We start from the raw sequence: 16333 nt of genomic DNA, 5'->3' as shown, positions 1-16333 counted from the left end.
ACCTAGCTGCAGCGCTCTGAGACGACATTTTGGCAAGCTTACACCCAAAGCATTACAGTAATCTAGGTGTCCAAACTGATTATTGCCAAGCCTCCTGTACATGTAACTTTTTACATTTGAGGTTTTATTTTTCATTGTATATGTTGTATTACTATTTGCTTAGCACAGTTCGAATATAAGTGAAATATATAAATCTTGTTTTTAAAGAATTGTGCACACTTCTGACCAGAAATTAAATTTCAAGCATTAAGATAACATGAGTAAAACTTATGCATCTCTCTGCATTAGGGGGAGGGGGATAATGATTTGATTAACAGGGAATTTGCATCATATGCTACCGTGTGCACACATTAGGACTGAGTTGTTCACAAACCTCGCTAAATTAAGAGTAAAGTTTGCACGCGTTTATTGGTTGCTTTGGTGACGGAAGCGGTAGGTTGGCCGTAGCGGAAGAAACGTCAGCGTCGGACTAAAGCCAATAGATGGGAGGTTGAGTTCCCTACTTGGGCGGGTGCCGTGGGTGGGGCTTGGGCTCGCGAGCGCAATTTCAAATCATTAGCAGGCGTTAAAAGGTTTTGCCTTCAAGACTCCCGACTGCAAATATTCAGTATGGTTAAAAAGCGCTGCGCAGAGGCAGTTTAAAGGCGTTTACTGGGTCATATTTTCTAAGCTGCTAAGTGATTAACTAGGGAATATTATTTCATTTTTGGCAGAAAGAATGTCATGTCAGTTTAGTCTGTTAATGAAAGTAATGACTTTAAAGCCTTGGGAGGCAAATAGCGTTACTTTTACACTGAATATGTCACTTCCTTCTGGGAAGTAAGGATTCCTTGGAAGGTGTGGAATAATTTGGTAGGAAGGATCCATATCATCACTCTTGAATGCTTGCTGTCGAAAAAAAAAAGAATAAAAAATGTGACTAAAGTTTAAGCTGTCATTTGGGATTATGGCTTTTCCATTAGCCACTATCATGTTTTCCAGCTTCCCAAGTAATTATTTCTGGGTCTTAACCGATTGATAAAATGTGATAATCGGATAGTGATATTTCTGGGAAGGGTTTGTGTGATTATTTAAAATATGAATGGGAAACCTATTTGTTAAATCGTACTTGTAGACTTCAGTAAACTTGGTCTTTAAAATAAAAACTAGTGCATCAGTTATAACTAAGACAATACCAAGAATATGTAGCAATGAGCTTAACTGTCAGATAGGTGATAAACGATAATAACTTGCCTGAAACTTCCTGCACTCACTCTCATCAACTAAGTGCAGTGATGACAAGTTATAGAGCAGAGGTCACCAACCTTTTGGAGACCCCCCACATATTTCTTAATTTTTACATGCAGTTATATACCATATATGGAAAACATATTAATGTATTAACAAAGAAATGTTATGCACTCCAGAATCATTCATTTTATATAAAACATAATATAAAGTAATAATTACTGATATAAACAGGAGATGGGGGATGGACTGGAGGGAGAAGGGAAGACTGGTGGGGGATGGACAAGGGGAAAGGGAAGACTTGTGAGGATGCACAAGGGGGAGGGGAAGAGAGATGGGGTGGGGGATAGACTGGTGGGGGAAGGACTGGAGAGGGAGAGAGAGAAGGAGAATAGTGGTGGATGGGCTGGAGGAGAAAGGGAAGGGGGAACAAACTGGGGGGATGGACTGGTGGTAGGAGAGTTGTAGAGGATGGACTGGAGTGGGGAGAGACAGATTGGAAGGGGATGGAATGGGGAGGGGAGACTGGTGGTTGGACTAGAGGGTGGGGGATGGACTAGAGGGAGAGACTGGTAGAGGAAGGACTGGAGGGGGATGGGATGGAGAGGAGGAGACAGACTAATGGGGTATGGAATAGAGAGGGGAATACAGACTGGTGAAGGATGGAATGGAGAGGGGGAGAGAGACACAGTGGTGGGGGTTGGACTAGAGGGGGGAGAGAGACACAGAGTGGTGGGGGATGGACTAGAGGGGGGAGAGACCGACTGGTAGGGGATGGAATGGAGAGGGGGAGAGACAGACTGGTAGGGGATGGACTAGGGGGGGGGGGGAGAGACCGACTGGTGGGGGTTGGAATGGAGAGAGGGAGAGACTGGTGGGGATGGACTAGAGGGGGTAGAGTAGTGGGTATAGACTGGTGAAAGAGGTGGGCATGTACTAGTGGAAGGAGAGAGAGACTGGTGATGATGGACTGATGGAAGGGGAAAGAAAGGAAGAGACATTGACTGGCAGGAATGGACACGTGGAAAGGAAGATAGAGGCAGGCGCACATCGCTAAAAGTGTGAGGTGGAAAGAGGTTTGATGCACATCTCTACCTCCCAAGGCTCCTCTCCCCTTGCCCCTCCCCTCCAACAAGATACTTTTTTTTTTTTTAAAAGAAATCCATCCCTTCTCTTGCTCTGCTTCCGCTTACCCATGGCCCTTTTCCGAAAGCAGCTCTCATTTCCCCTTCGCCTCTTCCTGAGTGCCTTCCATTCTGCTTTGATCCCTGATCCAATCCTCCCCTTTATGCCCTCCTTCAAGATCCGTTTCTCCTGCCTCCCACTTTGGCCCCTGTGTCCCCTGTCATCTCCCTCCTGACCTCTTCTCATGGCCTTTTCCCGCTTGCCCCACTACCTCTCACTCATGACCCCTTCCCAAGTGTTCCCTTTCCCTTGTCCTCCCTCCCTCTGCCCCATGCAGCCATTTCGTCTACTCTTATCCTTCTGCCCTTCCCCATTGCCCCTTCTGATGCTGACCCTCATCCACACCTTCCACAGTACCTTCTCGCCTGCCTTTTGCACTTTTCCTCTGTCCTGCCTGCCCTCCTCCTCCTCCCCCCCCCCCCCCCCCCCCGTCTCTTCCCAAACACCTTTGCTTGCCTCCTCCTCCTGCTGTCCCATGTGAGCCGCCCCCTCCTGCCCTCTATGGCACCTTTTAGTGTTGGCTTCCCTCTCCTTGTTTTCCCATAGTAAAGTTCCGGTACTCACTTTCTCTCTTAGTCTGGTCCGCAGGGGCCAGAGTAGTTGGTAGTCTGTGCAGAAGTGATTTGTTGTGCTCCTTCAGTTTCTACTCTGCACAGGACCACACTCACAGCAGTAACCTTCCTCCTCTTCTCAGTGTGGGACAAATCTTTCAGCAGCAGCACTCTTCTCGGCCTCTCCTCTTGTAGGACCTGGCTTTTGAGGGCAGCCCTCTCCTCTGTGTCCTGCTCCTCCCTCTTTTGAGTGTAGGACTAGGCTTTCAGCATCCAGGCCTCTCCTATTGGTAAGACTGCGCTCTGAGTGGTGGCCTTCCTCTTTTCTTTTTGGTACCCTGCACCTCGGTCTTCTCAGTGTGGATTGGGCTTTCAGCAATGGCATTCCTCCTCGAGCACAGTACTTTATGCAGTAGTCAGGCACTGGAAGCAACAGTGCAGGACCCTCTCTTACTCTGGGCAGCTGCACTTCTGGCAGACCACAGATTGAGAACCATTGTTTAGAGCAGAGCTTTCCAAACTTTTCATGTTGGTGACACACTTTTTAGACAAACATAATTTCACGACACAGTAATTCAGTCTACTAGCAAACCAGAGGTTAAAGGTTAATCGAGCAAAACGTATTTCGACAATTTATGTATGTTTCCTTAAATATATACATAAAATTTTGTGGATTACATAATGTTACACCCACACTGACCCCCAGGCAGCTCCCATTCATTCTCACACCGCTCCCTCCCCACCCCCAGGCATGCACACATTCATTCTCACACACATACAGAGACCCCCAGGCAGGCAGGCACCAATTTATTCTCACACACACATACACCACACACAGGCAGGCACCTATTTTCACACAGACAGACGCCAGGAAGACACCCATTTGTTCTCATACACAGATACAGCCTCAGGCAGACTCCTATTTATATACTTGTACACACTGAAGGCAGACCCCCCTCTTTCTTTTGCCAGCAACCTCAGAGCCTCTCTCATTCCTCTGCTACTGCTGTCACTGCTGCCATGTGGATATTTGGGGAGGTGTTGATTGCTGCTACTGGCACTGAAGCCTGTTCTGCTGCCTCCTCTGTGCAGGCCCCGCGATATTAAATATTTGCGGTCTTCCACTTCCTCCATGCCGATCTCGTACATTGCGAGATTGGCATAGAGAAAGTGCTACTCTTGCACATTCCCAAAGATAACATATGCCAATCACTATAAAGTAATTTTTTTTACCTTTGCTGTCTGATCTTAGTTTTCTAATCGGTTGGTCACAGGCTTTTATTTCCACCTTCCCTTTCTTATTTTTTTGCCAATTCCTTTTACAAGGTCTTTTTTTTCTATTTCTTTTCTCTTCATCTGTCTTCTTCCCTCAAACACACAATCAGGTTCTCATTCTCAAGGCGGCTCTACTACCGGGTTTCCTCCTCGGGCCACTGCGACGTGGGATATGCGGAGACCCATTAACGCTGCTCTTCTTCTGTACACGGCAGATATTCCTCCTCCTTCCTGCCCACGCGGCTCCGGCAACGTTTTTCTTCCGGGGCTGTGCAGGCAGGAAGGAGGAGGAGTGAACGTGACCCTTTTCTTCGGGCCGGGGTGAGGTAAGCTCCACCACGGCCCCGCCGATCTTCCTGCTGTAGTTCCCTGCTTCCGCCTGCCCTGCTGCTATGTGGACCGGGCGAAACACCTTCACACTGCAGGCGACACACTAACGTGTCACGACACACGGTTTGGAAAGCTCTGCTTTAGAGTATTAATAAAGGTGGCCAACATCTATTCTGCTGACTGTTTTTGCCCGATATATATCTTTTTCCTTGTCTCTTTTGTATGACTTCCACTTGATCTTGACCTCAGTAATGTGCTTGTCTTTACCAATGACATAACTGTCCAGCATCTGTACACATGTTACTATGCCACTGACCAACTGCTGAACTAATATTGTTTGCTCAGGAGCACAGCTAACTAGTCTTAGGCTATAAAAATTCAATTGGGAAATTTTGCGTAATTAAGATATTGGTTTTTATTAATGAATCCAAGGATGAGAAGTGTTCTATTGAAAGAAATAATGTGAGAAAAAGGTTGGATGATTCAGATGAGGATGAATTGATAGGAATTTCATTTTCTTTTGTTTTTATTACTCTTATTCTGTATAGTTCCTTCCATGAGTGATTGAGAGGCCCCACTACAGCAGGATGCTGCATCACTTGTGCACTAGGCTGACATCCTTGCTACGGAAGCGATGCCCCATCCAACATTGGAATCAGCCATACTTTCAGATAGGGTAGGATGAACCAAACTATGTATGAAATAAGCTGAGTTTTTGTTTTGATTGCATAATAAAATAATTTATTTATTGGTACTTATAACCTGCCTTTCTGGGACCAACCAAGCTGGTTTACATAAATAGATAGCAACAATTATAGCATTAAACAACATGCTATAATAAAGCAGCACAAACATAATTATTAACAACATCCGAGCCCAAATAAATGCATTGTAATATTACTTTGTACTGAAATGGATAATTATTTAACATGGTGTTTATGTTGACGTTAATATTAAAGGCAACCCTTCGTTTTTAAACAGGGCATGCGACTTTGACTTAGATTGGCAATATTGTTATATGAAACTTAAAAGGAATAATGCAATCCATTGAAATATCCACTGTATGAAATAATTTTCATAGGACTTGTTCATCAAGATTTAAGACTTAGAAGAAATGACAGCCAAAATTTATTTTTTTATTTTATATTTTGCCTTTTGTGACTAGTCAGCCATGTCAAAGTGGATTACCTTCAGATACCTTAGGATTTCCTTGTACCCAGAGGGCTTAAAATCTAAGGGGATCATTTACTAAGTTGCATTAGGCATTTACCATTCAGTAAAAACCTTAACACCGTGATATCATGTAGTATTTCAAATTCCACATGTTATTTCCCCCAGCAATTTGAGTATAGTAATAAGCTGATCAGTAGGCAAAACCATGTCAATCATATAACGCAGCTTGCCTCAAAATTCGCCCCCAGTGAACTTAAAACCGTTTGTGGTAGTCTAGATTAGTACAATGGTATGCCCCCTATGCTGCTGCTGGTGCAATTTTGGAAATCCCCATCAGGGATAGTTCACCAGGAGACCTAGTGGGGACTTCATTTTGGTAGATCAAGGAGAAGGGTTTTGGAACAGGGCAGGGCCTAATTTATTACTTATATTTTTGCACATTTGGAATTTTGGGCTGCCGCAGGGAGCGACTGAGGGAGGAGTTTTGTTAGAGTGGGTCTCTATAGGCTCTACTGATTCTTACACACCACCAGAGGGGAAAGAACTATGAGCCACATCAGACCTTTAAAAAATAGTGGCCTTGGAATGAGGGGCAACTATCGCATGTTGTGGAGGAGGATAAGCTAAGCTGCAATATTTTACTGCCAGAGAAAATACCACAGGATTCACTAAGGGCCCGATTTTATAACAGCGCGTGGGCGTAGATTTGTTCGCACAACCCGGCGCGAACAAATCTACGCCCGATTTTATAACGTGCACTTTGCCGCGCGTATGTTATAAAATCCCGGGTCTGAGAGCGCGGGGGGTGCACAATTGTGCAACTCGCGCGCGCCGAGCCGCCTACCTCCGTTCCCTCTGCCTCCCCCCACCTTCCCCTATCTAACCCACCCCCCAGCCCTACCTGAAATCCCCCTCCTAACCTTTATCGAAGAAGTTATGCCTGTCTCCGGGCAGGTGTAACTTGCGCGCACTTGCTCTCCATCCCCCAGTACAGTGGCTGTGCCGGAGGCCTCGGTCCCGCCCCCGGCACGCCCCTGGGCTGGTGCCCCGCCCACGGCCCCGCCCCCAGAACACCCCCTTTTGCAAGCCCCGGGACTTATGAGCGTCCCGGAGCTTGTGCGCGCCGCCGGGGGGGAGGCAGGGGTAGGTTTTCGGGGGTTGCGCGCGTATCTTTCGCGCGCAACCCTTTGAAAATCTACCCCTAAACTGCTTAATTGGTACCACAGCTTAATGAATCCTGCAAATGACTGCCCTGAGTTTGTATCTGAAGCACTGGAGGATGAAATGACTTGTCCAAGGTCACAAGGAATGTCAACCGGATTTGCTGAGTTTGACAACTAAAAATAATTTACATAGTTTAAAAAAATGTTTCTCTGAGGCCTATTGTATAAGCACCTTCTACATGCCTTTTTAGACTAGCGCAATCTTCAATTTGTAGAATGCATTATTAGCTTTATTACAATATGCATTATCCTTTTTTGGATATATGGAGTCTTTCAACTGATGTCACAGACTAGGAAACCCTACTGATCCTAATCTTGCTTTAATGTCAACTTAAACTAATGGTAATAAGAAGCCAACAATACTTGTCCAGAGTGCAGTCACCACACTTTCTCAAGAAACAAACTGCAATTTGTTTAAGGTATTAACAAGTATGTGGATAAAGGATAGCCGATCAAAATAGTGCATTGGGAGCAACAAGTGAATCATTCATATTTACAGATGACACAAAAATATTCTGGGTAGTTTAAACACAGATTGTGAAGTACTACAAAAGAACTTTATGAAACTGGAGAATTGGGCATCTAAATGGCATATGAAATTTAATGTGGACTTGTGCACAGTGACGCAAAGAGGGTAAAATAACCCTAATTTTATATATACAGTGATAGATTTTGCATTAGAAGAAATCAACCACCTAGAAAAGGGAGTCATTGTAGACAGCACTTTGAAATCCTCTGCTCAGTGTATGACAGTGGCCAAAAAAGCAAATAAAATACTAACAATTATTGGGAAGGGAATAAAGAATAAAATGAGAACATCATAATGCCTCTGTATAGATCAATAGTGCAGCTGCACCTTGAGTATTGTGTGCAGTACTCCAAAAGGATATAGCAGAGAGGCACAGAGAAAGGCAACAAAAATGTTTAAGGGGTTGGAACAATTTCCTTATGAACAGGCTGATACAGTAAAATCCACGGGAGAGCGGGTGAACGCCACTTGCCGGTGAGCGTGATTCTGTATCTAAATTAGGCCCGGCGGTAAAAACGGGCAAAAGGAGGCGCTAGGGACACTAGCGCGTCCCTAGCGCCTCCTTTTTGACAGGAGCGGCGGCTGTCAGCAGGTTTGACAGCCGACGCTCAATTTTGCCGGTGTTGGTTCTCGAGCCCGCTGACAGCCACGGACGCCGGCAAAATTGAGTGTCCGGTTTTCGGCTTGACAGCCGCGGGCCGAATTCAAATTTTTTTTTTTTTTTTACTCTTTGGGACCTCTAACTTAATATCGCCATGATATTAAGTCAGAGGGTGCACAGAAAAGCTAATTTCTGAAAGTAAAATGTGCGGCTTGGCTGCACATTTTGGGCTAGATTTTAAAAGCCCGGATTTACGTGCGCAGGGCACTCGCGTGCCGGCGCACCTATTTTGCATAGGCCGCCAGTGTGCACAAAGCCCCGGGACGTGTGTAAGTCCCGGAGCTTCGTAAAAGGGGTGGGAGGGGGTGTGTCTGGGGCGTGTCCAGGGGGGTCAGGGGGCGGTCCGGGGCGGGTCCAGGGCATGGTGACGGGGCGGGGCATGTCCGGGGGCGGTCCAGGGCGGGTCCAGGGCGTGGCGACGGTTTGGGGGCAGGCCGGGAGGGCAGTCCCGAGCCCCCAACACTGTGGCCTGTGCCGAGGGATGCGAGGCGGCGTGCGCAAGTTACGCCTGCTTCAAGCAGGTGCAACTTGCCCAACAAAGGTAGGGGGGGGATTTAGGTAGGGCCGGGGGGTGGGTTAGGTAGGGGAAGGTGGGGGGACGCGGAAGGAAAGTTCCCTCCGAGGCCGCTTCGATTTCGGAGCGGCCTCGGAGGGAATGGAGGCAGGCTGTGTGGCTTGGCGCGCGCAGGCTGCCGATTTTGTGCAGCCTTGCGCGCGCCGACCCCGGATTTTATAAGATAGGCGCGGCTACGCGCCTATCTTATAAAATCCAGCGTACTTTTGTTTGCGCCGGTTGCGCGAACAAAGGAACGCGCTCGCGTAGATTTGTAAAATCTACCCCATTACTTTCTGTATCCCGCGCGCATACCTAATAGGGCCATCAACGTGCATTTGCATGTTGAGGGCGCTATTAGGTGCTGCGGGTTGGACGCGCGTTTTCCTCCCCTTACTGAATAAGGGGTAAAGGAAAACGCGCGTCCAAGAGGAGGCTAACATGTATCGCCTGGAAGAAAGGCTAAAGAGGTTATGGCTCTTCTGCTTGGAGAAGAGACAATTGCAGGGGGATGTGATAGAGATACACAAAGTTATGAGTAGAATGGAACAGCTAAATAGGGAATGGCTATTTACCATTTCAAATATCACTAGGACACTTTGTTGTTAATAGGTTACAAATTTAGACCAAATTGGAGAAAGTATTTTTTCCACTCAACACACAAACTGCAGATGTGGTCAAGGCAACTAGCATAGCTGGGTTTAAAAAAGGTTTGGATAAGTTCCTGGAAGAAAAGTCCATAAATAGTTATCAACCAGGAGACTCAGGAAGCCCCACCACTTTTCATAGCAAGTGAGCAGTTACAGACAGCTTTTCTGATAGCTCCAGTCTTGCAATGGCCAGATTCGTCCCGACTATTTGTCTTGGAAGTTGACGCCTCTTCCATAGGAGTAGGAGCTGTGTTATTGCCAGTCTCTGCTGCCAGGGAGCTACTCTTTTCTGCATATTACTCTAAGAAATTCTCTTCTGCTGAAGCCAACTACAGAATAGGAGACCGAGAAATACTGGTGGTGAAGTTAGCCCTCGAAGAATGGTGACACCTTCTCAAGGGGGCCCATCACCCTTTCATAATTTACATGGACCATAAAAACCTTGACTATATACAAACCGCCCGATGACTTAATCCAAGACAGGCTTGTTGGGTATTATTCTTTGTATGATTTAACTTCATCCTAACTTATCGACCAGCTGAGAAAAATGTAAAGGCAGACTCATTATCACAATCTTTCGTTCCTGATGGCATGTCTACAGAACCAGAGTATCTCATTGACCCTGCTAAAATTTTGGCTTTATCTCCATTCTCTACAGCAAGTTTTCCTTCAAAGAGAACCATGGTATGCAAGGCCCTGTGACCCCAGGTACTGTGGGCCCATGATTCTTTCATGAGAGAATTTCAGGATATCAAAAAAACACTGGAACTCATTGCTTGATACTACAGATGGCCTTGTCTTGTGCATAACATGGGTTATATGTGGCGGCCTGCTCCAATTGTGCCAAAAGTATGGTTCCATGGCAAGCCCCACAGACTATCTTCTCCCCTTACCGGTGCCACAGAAACCAAGGACCCATATCTCCATGAATTTTATCTCTGGCTTACCACCCTCATCTGGTTATCAACTCTATTTGGGTTATGGTTGATCATTTTTAAAAAATGGCCCATTTTATCCCTCTATAGCAGTGTTTTTCAACACGTGTGTCAGGACACACTGTGTGTCGTGAGGTCCTGGGAGGTTTATCACAGGGCCAGAGGATGGCTGCCTTCAGCTCAGGTGGGAGTTGGTTGATTTCTCTTACATTTGGTCTGATGGGAGGCTATTTTCACTTCCTTTTCTTCTTTCTGGCCCAGTGGGAGGCTGTTTCCTCCTTGACCCAGGTCAGAGTGAGACATTGCCAGCTCCTGTTCTGGGCCTGATGGGATGCAACTTTATCTTCCCCTATTGAGTCTTGGAGTGATAATGCTGATGATCTCTTCACCCTGCGGAGGGTGGGGGAAAGTAGGTTGGGGATGTTGGGAAGATGAAGGTGGAACGGAGAGGCAGTGTGGGTACTACTGAGCAGGAAGAGGTGAGAAACGGGGTCAGGGTAGCTGGGCAGGCATGGAGATAGGATGAAGGGGGGGTAGGGAGAGTCAAGCAGATAAGAGAAGGAGCATAGGGAAGAGGATGTGGGGTTCAGGAATGATGATTGAAAGGGAGTAATTGGGAAAAGTGAATGATGATGGAGGCATAGAAGGGGAGTGATGGGGTACAAGAGCCATAATATATCAATTTTGGGAATGTGCATTTCTTCTATCTTTGTATTTTGCTTAGTGTAGGAGGATATGTATTTCTGTTTCTAGCTCTCCAGTTTTGCACTGCATGCAGAGTGGATTTTTGAGGTTTCCATTCCAGTTTTTGTCTCCACATTTGTAATTTGTGGTCTCTTTTTCTGTATTTGATGAAGATCAGATCTGTATGTGTTTCTGAGGTGAGGTATTTTACTACTAGGTAGGGATTTATATCAATTCTCTTTGTTGTGTTTTCTCATTCTTAATAGGACATGCATTGGTGCTGCACTGTTACCTTTTCATAGGAAGGGCTATTGCTGTTTGAGTTCTTGGAAATAGTGTTGTAATGGTATGGAAGGTTTGCTACACATGTGCTGAGTGTTTTTATTTTTCAGGTTTTGTATTTTACAATGTACCTGGTAGTAAGGGAGTTTGTGTAGCAGAATCAGAATATCTTTTTTATATAGCAAGATGTATTTGAAATATCCTTGTTCTGCTCTGCATCCATTGTTTGGGGACGGAGTTGGGGGGTGTAGGTTCCTGCAGATGCAGAGTATAAGTTTACAATTAGCCCTGTGGTGGTCAAGTGTTCAGTGTCACACCTGTAAGCATTATCTGCCAGGTGTGTCGCAATAGGGGAAGGTCCTGTCAGACAAATCTGATTGACTTTTTGGATTGGGTGACAAGGGAATTGGATCAAGGAAGAGCGCTCAATGTCATCTACTTGGATTTCAGCAAAGCTTTTTATACAGTCACACACAAGAGGCTTGTGAATAAAATGAGCTTAGGAGTGAGTGTTGAGGTGGTGACCTGGATTGCAAACTGGTTGATGGACAGAAGACAATGTGTGATGGTAAATGGAACTTACTCTGAAGAGAGAGCGGTGTTAAGCGGAGTGCCGCAAGGATCGGTGTTGGGACCGGTCCTGTTCAATATCTTTGTGAGCGACATTGCAGACGGGATAAAAGGTAAGGTTTGTCTTTATTGTGGATGATACTAAGATCTGCAACAGAGTGGACATGCCGGAAGGAGTGGAGAGAATGAGACGAAATTTAAGGAAGCTGGAAGAGTGGTCGAAGATATGGCAGCTGAGATTCAATGCCAAGAAGTGCAGAGTCATGCATATGGGGTGTGGAAACCGAAAGAACTGTATTTGATGGGGGGGTGAAAAGCTGATGTGCACGGAGCAGGAGAAAGACCTTGGGGTGATAGTGTCTAACGATCTGAAGTCGGCGAAACAATGTGACAAGGTGATAGCTAAAGCCAGAAGAATGCTGGGCTGCATAGAGAGAGGAATATCTAGTAAGAGAAAGGAAGTGATGATCCCCTTGTACAGGGCCTTGGTGAGACCTCACCTGGAGTACTATGTTCAGTTCTGGAGACCGTATCTCCAAAGGGACAGAGACAGGATGAAGGTTTAGGATCCAGAGTAGAGCGACCAAAAAGGTAGAAGGTCTTCATACAATGACTTATGAGGAGAGATTGAAGAACCTAAATATGTACTGGAGGAGAGGAGAAGCAGGGGTGATATGATACAGACTTTCAGATACTTGAAAGGTTTTAATGATCCGTTGTTAACAACAAACTTTTTCCGTTGGAAAAAAATCAGTAGAACTAGGGGTCACGATTTGAAACTCCAGTGAGGAAGACTCAGAACCAATGTCAGGAAGTATTTCTTCACAGAGAGGGTGGTGGATGCCTGGAATGCCCTTCCGGAGGAAATGGTAAAGACTAAAATTGTGAAGGATTTCAAAGGGGCATGGGATAAACACTGTGGATCCATAAAGACTAGAGGATGGGAATGAAGAGAAGAGGTATGGGGTGGCTTGCTGGAATGGAGGCTACTACCTGGTGATTACTACCCTTACTCAATAAGCCTTCACACGGTTAATGCAACTCCAACATTGCTCTCTGCTTCAACGGCAAGGGGAAATGTGGAAAAGAGGATTTGCATTCAGACAACAACCAACAAGGACTGAACTACACAGTCTGGGTAAACAAATAAGCATGGGGTAGCTTGCTTATTGCGGCAGTTACTACCCTAAACCAATTAAGCCTGATATTTCACTTTGAATGCATATACAGCGTTGCTATCTGCTTCAACGGCAGGGAGAAATGTGGAAAAGAGGATTTACATTCAGACAACATCCAACAAGGCATTGATCTGTGCAGTCTGGATAACAAGCATCGGGGTAACTTGCTTGATGCAGTGGTTACTACCCTTAACCATTAAGCCTTATGCTCACCTTTGATGCAACTCCATCATTACTCTCTGCATCAATGGCAGGGGATGGCAGGAAATTTGAATCAAACAGTTACCAACAAGGACTTGATGGTCGGTGAAACAGATAAGTATAGGAAAATAATTGTGGGAGCTTGCTGGGCAGACTGGATGGGCCGATTGGTCTTTTTCTGCCATCATTTCTATGTTTCTATAATATTTATTTATTTATTTAACAATTTTTATATACCGACATTCGTTTGGAAAACATCACATCGGTTTCCATAGAACACAAAATAGCTAACAGGGCTTTACATAGAAACTGAATAAAGTAACTAGAGAGGTGGGGGGGGGGGGGGGGGGGGAGGTGTGTGGGAGGTAGGGGTTGTTGTAATAGGAAAATATTGGGAGAACTGGGAAGGAGGGGTAGAGGGATAAGGGAAACAAAGGATATGCTGTACAAGTAAGTTCGAGGTAAAAAACAAATATTAATTATAGCTGATGTACAATAGTAATACAGTGGGAGGAGTTAGGAGAGGGGGTTTAAGGAGGGACCTTAGGGCGGGAAAGGGAGTGGGGGGGGGGGGAGAGGGAGAACGGGGCGGAGAGGAGCAGGGGAGAAAAGGAAGGGTGGCTCAAGGAGAGGTGGCTCAGGTATAGGTTCGTGTGAACAACCAGGTCTTGAGGTTCTGTCGGAATTTCTTAGGGCACGTTTCAAGGCGTAGGTGGGTGGGCATAGCGTTCCATAAGGAGGGACCAGCTAGGGAAATGGCACGTTGTTTAGTGGCTGTAAGGTGAAAGAGTTTGGGGGAGGGTGTGTGAATCTTAGCTGTGTAGGGGGTTCTGGTAGGTCTGGAAGAGGAACGAAGGTGTAGACTGTCTGGAAACCAGAGCATTTCAGGATTGTGTATGGCTTTATGGATGAGGGTAAGCTTTTTGAATTGAATTCTGGCTGCGATGGGGAGCCAGTGGAGTTGTTTGAGAATGGGTGTGATATGTTCTTTTCTGCAGGTGCCTGTAAGTACTCGTGCAGCTGCATTTTGAAGCAGCTGTAGGGGGGCAATGCTGTTCTTGGGAAGTCCTAGGAGTAGGGAGTTTGAATAATCAATTTTGGATAATATTAAGGCTTGCAGGGCAGTTCTAAAGTCATGGAAGTGCAGCAAAGGTTTAAGTTTTTTGAGGGTGTGTAATTTGTAGTAACAATCCTTAATGGTAGAGGAGATAAATTTCTGTAGGCAGAATTGAGGGTCAAGTGTGACTCCTAGGTCTCTTACTGATTGTGAGAGGACAGGGGGAACAAGGGGAGAGTTGGGAGAGGGGGAAGGTAAGGTATTAAGGGGTTGTGGTGAAATGATCATAAGTTCAGTTTTGTTGGGGTTAAGGGCTAGGTTAAGTTGAGTAAGTAGACAGTTGATGGATGAGAGGGCACTGTCCCATCTTTTAAGGGCATTGGAGAAGGAGTCAGTGAATAGAAAAAAGTCAGTGTCAATAGAAAAAAGGAGTCAGTGAATAGAAAAAAGGTTGAGAACCATTGCTCTAAAGAACCTGCCAACCATTAAAACTCTGGCTCAACTCTTCTTCCAGCATATCATTTACCTCCACGGCCTCCCAAAACACATCATCAGTTGCTGTGGAGTTCACTTCATGTCTAAACTATGGCAAGCTCTCTGTAAAAAATTTGGCATCGCTCTCAGATTCTCATCTGCGTACCACCCGCAAAACAAGAAGCAGACGGAATGCACCAACCAGACCCTGGAGGCCTTTTTAAGAGCTTATACTGCTGTCAGATAGGACAGTTGCACCCAACTCCTTTCCTGGGCTGAGTTCTCCTATAATAATCATGTCAATTTATCATCAGTGTCCACCTTTATCTTGTTTTTGGCCTTCATTTCAAGGTGCCTCTTCCTCTCCCCACTGACATGCTGAGGCCTTGTCAATGTCTTTTCAAGAAATATGGAGCAGTACTAGGGAACTCCTCTTGAGAGCCTCAAAAAGATACAAACTCTACACAGATAAGAGATGAAAACCGCCCCCCCACCCCACCCCACTTAGCCCCTGGAGATAAGGTCTGGTTAACTATTAGAATCTCTCCTCAAGATACCATCCTCCAAATTCGCTTTCAAGTTCATCTGGCCATATTTCATTCTGTGTCAGATAAATCCCATGCTATAAATTGAAATTACCACCATCCTTACGGATCCCTAATATCTTCCACGTCTCTCTCCTCAAGCCAGCAGTATTCAACTGTTACACAAAAAAGGACGCTCCACCCTCATCAGTCACTATGGATTTGGATACTGACTACCAAGTTAGGGAAATCATGGAATCCAAGCTCTTCAGAGACAAACTCCATTATCTGATCGATTGGGTGGGTTATGGACCTGAGGAACACTCCTGGAAACCTATGGAACATGTCCATGCTTCAGAGTTAATCGGGAATTTCCACTATCTCTTCCCCCATAGGCCCAACCCTGAGGGGGCTTAGAAGGGGGGTGTACTGTAATGCCCCTTACCTCCAGACACTCCCAGCATAGCCTCCTGCAATGTACTGCATCCTAGGGCGTATTTGAAACCACCTGCACTTCCTGAAGCCCTTTTGTAGGCCCACTTCCTAAGGGTGTTGACTGATGTCATCTTAGCTCTAGTATAAAAGGAAGCTCAGTACTACCATCCAGTGTCTCAGCAACAGGTCTCCTGCTTTGTTCCTGCCTGCAGTACTTGTTGCTTCGTGTTCCTGCCTTGTTATGTTCCAGTTCTCCTGCTTTGTTCCTAACTTGTTGTGTGCCAGTCTTCCCATCTCATCTGCTTTCCTGCCTCATCTGTGTCTCCCTGGTCTTTGTCTACTTAGCTTTGATCCTCAGTTTCTGATCTCACTTTGTCTGCTGCCTGTCATGACCCTGCCTAAACTTCATATACGGATTTGCCTGCTGCCTGCCTTGACCTCAGACCGGACACTGACCACGCCTTGCCTACTGCCTGCAAACTTAACTACCCTTGCTCTGCCATCAGCCTGCAGTCTGTCACAAGGGAGAGAGCCACCTTGTGGTACTCCCTCCTCACATTGGCCCAAAGGTCCACTCTGTGCCATGTTACAAACTCAATAAGGACACTACAAAGAATGCAAGGAGAGACAGGAAGT

The 16333-nt window shown here is 45.9% G+C and overlaps 1 protein-coding gene across 6 annotated transcripts in view; it reads left to right on the top strand.

Annotated features, from left to right (window-relative positions):
* Positions 1-522: 522 nt before the first annotated feature.
* The window catches only part of LOC115099048 (very long-chain specific acyl-CoA dehydrogenase, mitochondrial-like), a 490244-nt gene continuing 474433 nt past the window's right edge, over positions 523-16333 (top strand). For 3 of the 6 annotated variants that reach the window (XM_029616323.1, XM_029616322.1, XM_029616317.1), the window contains exons 1-2: positions 523-607; positions 5117-5244. In XM_029616323.1, coding sequence (XP_029472183.1) covers positions 5156-5244 — 89 coding nt within the window. In that variant the 5' untranslated portion in view covers positions 523-607; positions 5117-5155. The other 3 variants (XM_029616320.1, XM_029616321.1, XM_029616318.1) reach the window with 3 other exon arrangements.

This window comes from Rhinatrema bivittatum, chromosome 9 (assembly GCF_901001135.1).
Source record: "Rhinatrema bivittatum chromosome 9, aRhiBiv1.1, whole genome shotgun sequence".
NCBI lineage: Eukaryota > Metazoa > Chordata > Amphibia > Gymnophiona > Rhinatrematidae > Rhinatrema > Rhinatrema bivittatum.
Note: the sequence above shows the minus strand (reverse complement) of the source record. Positions and strands in the feature narration are given on the sequence as shown.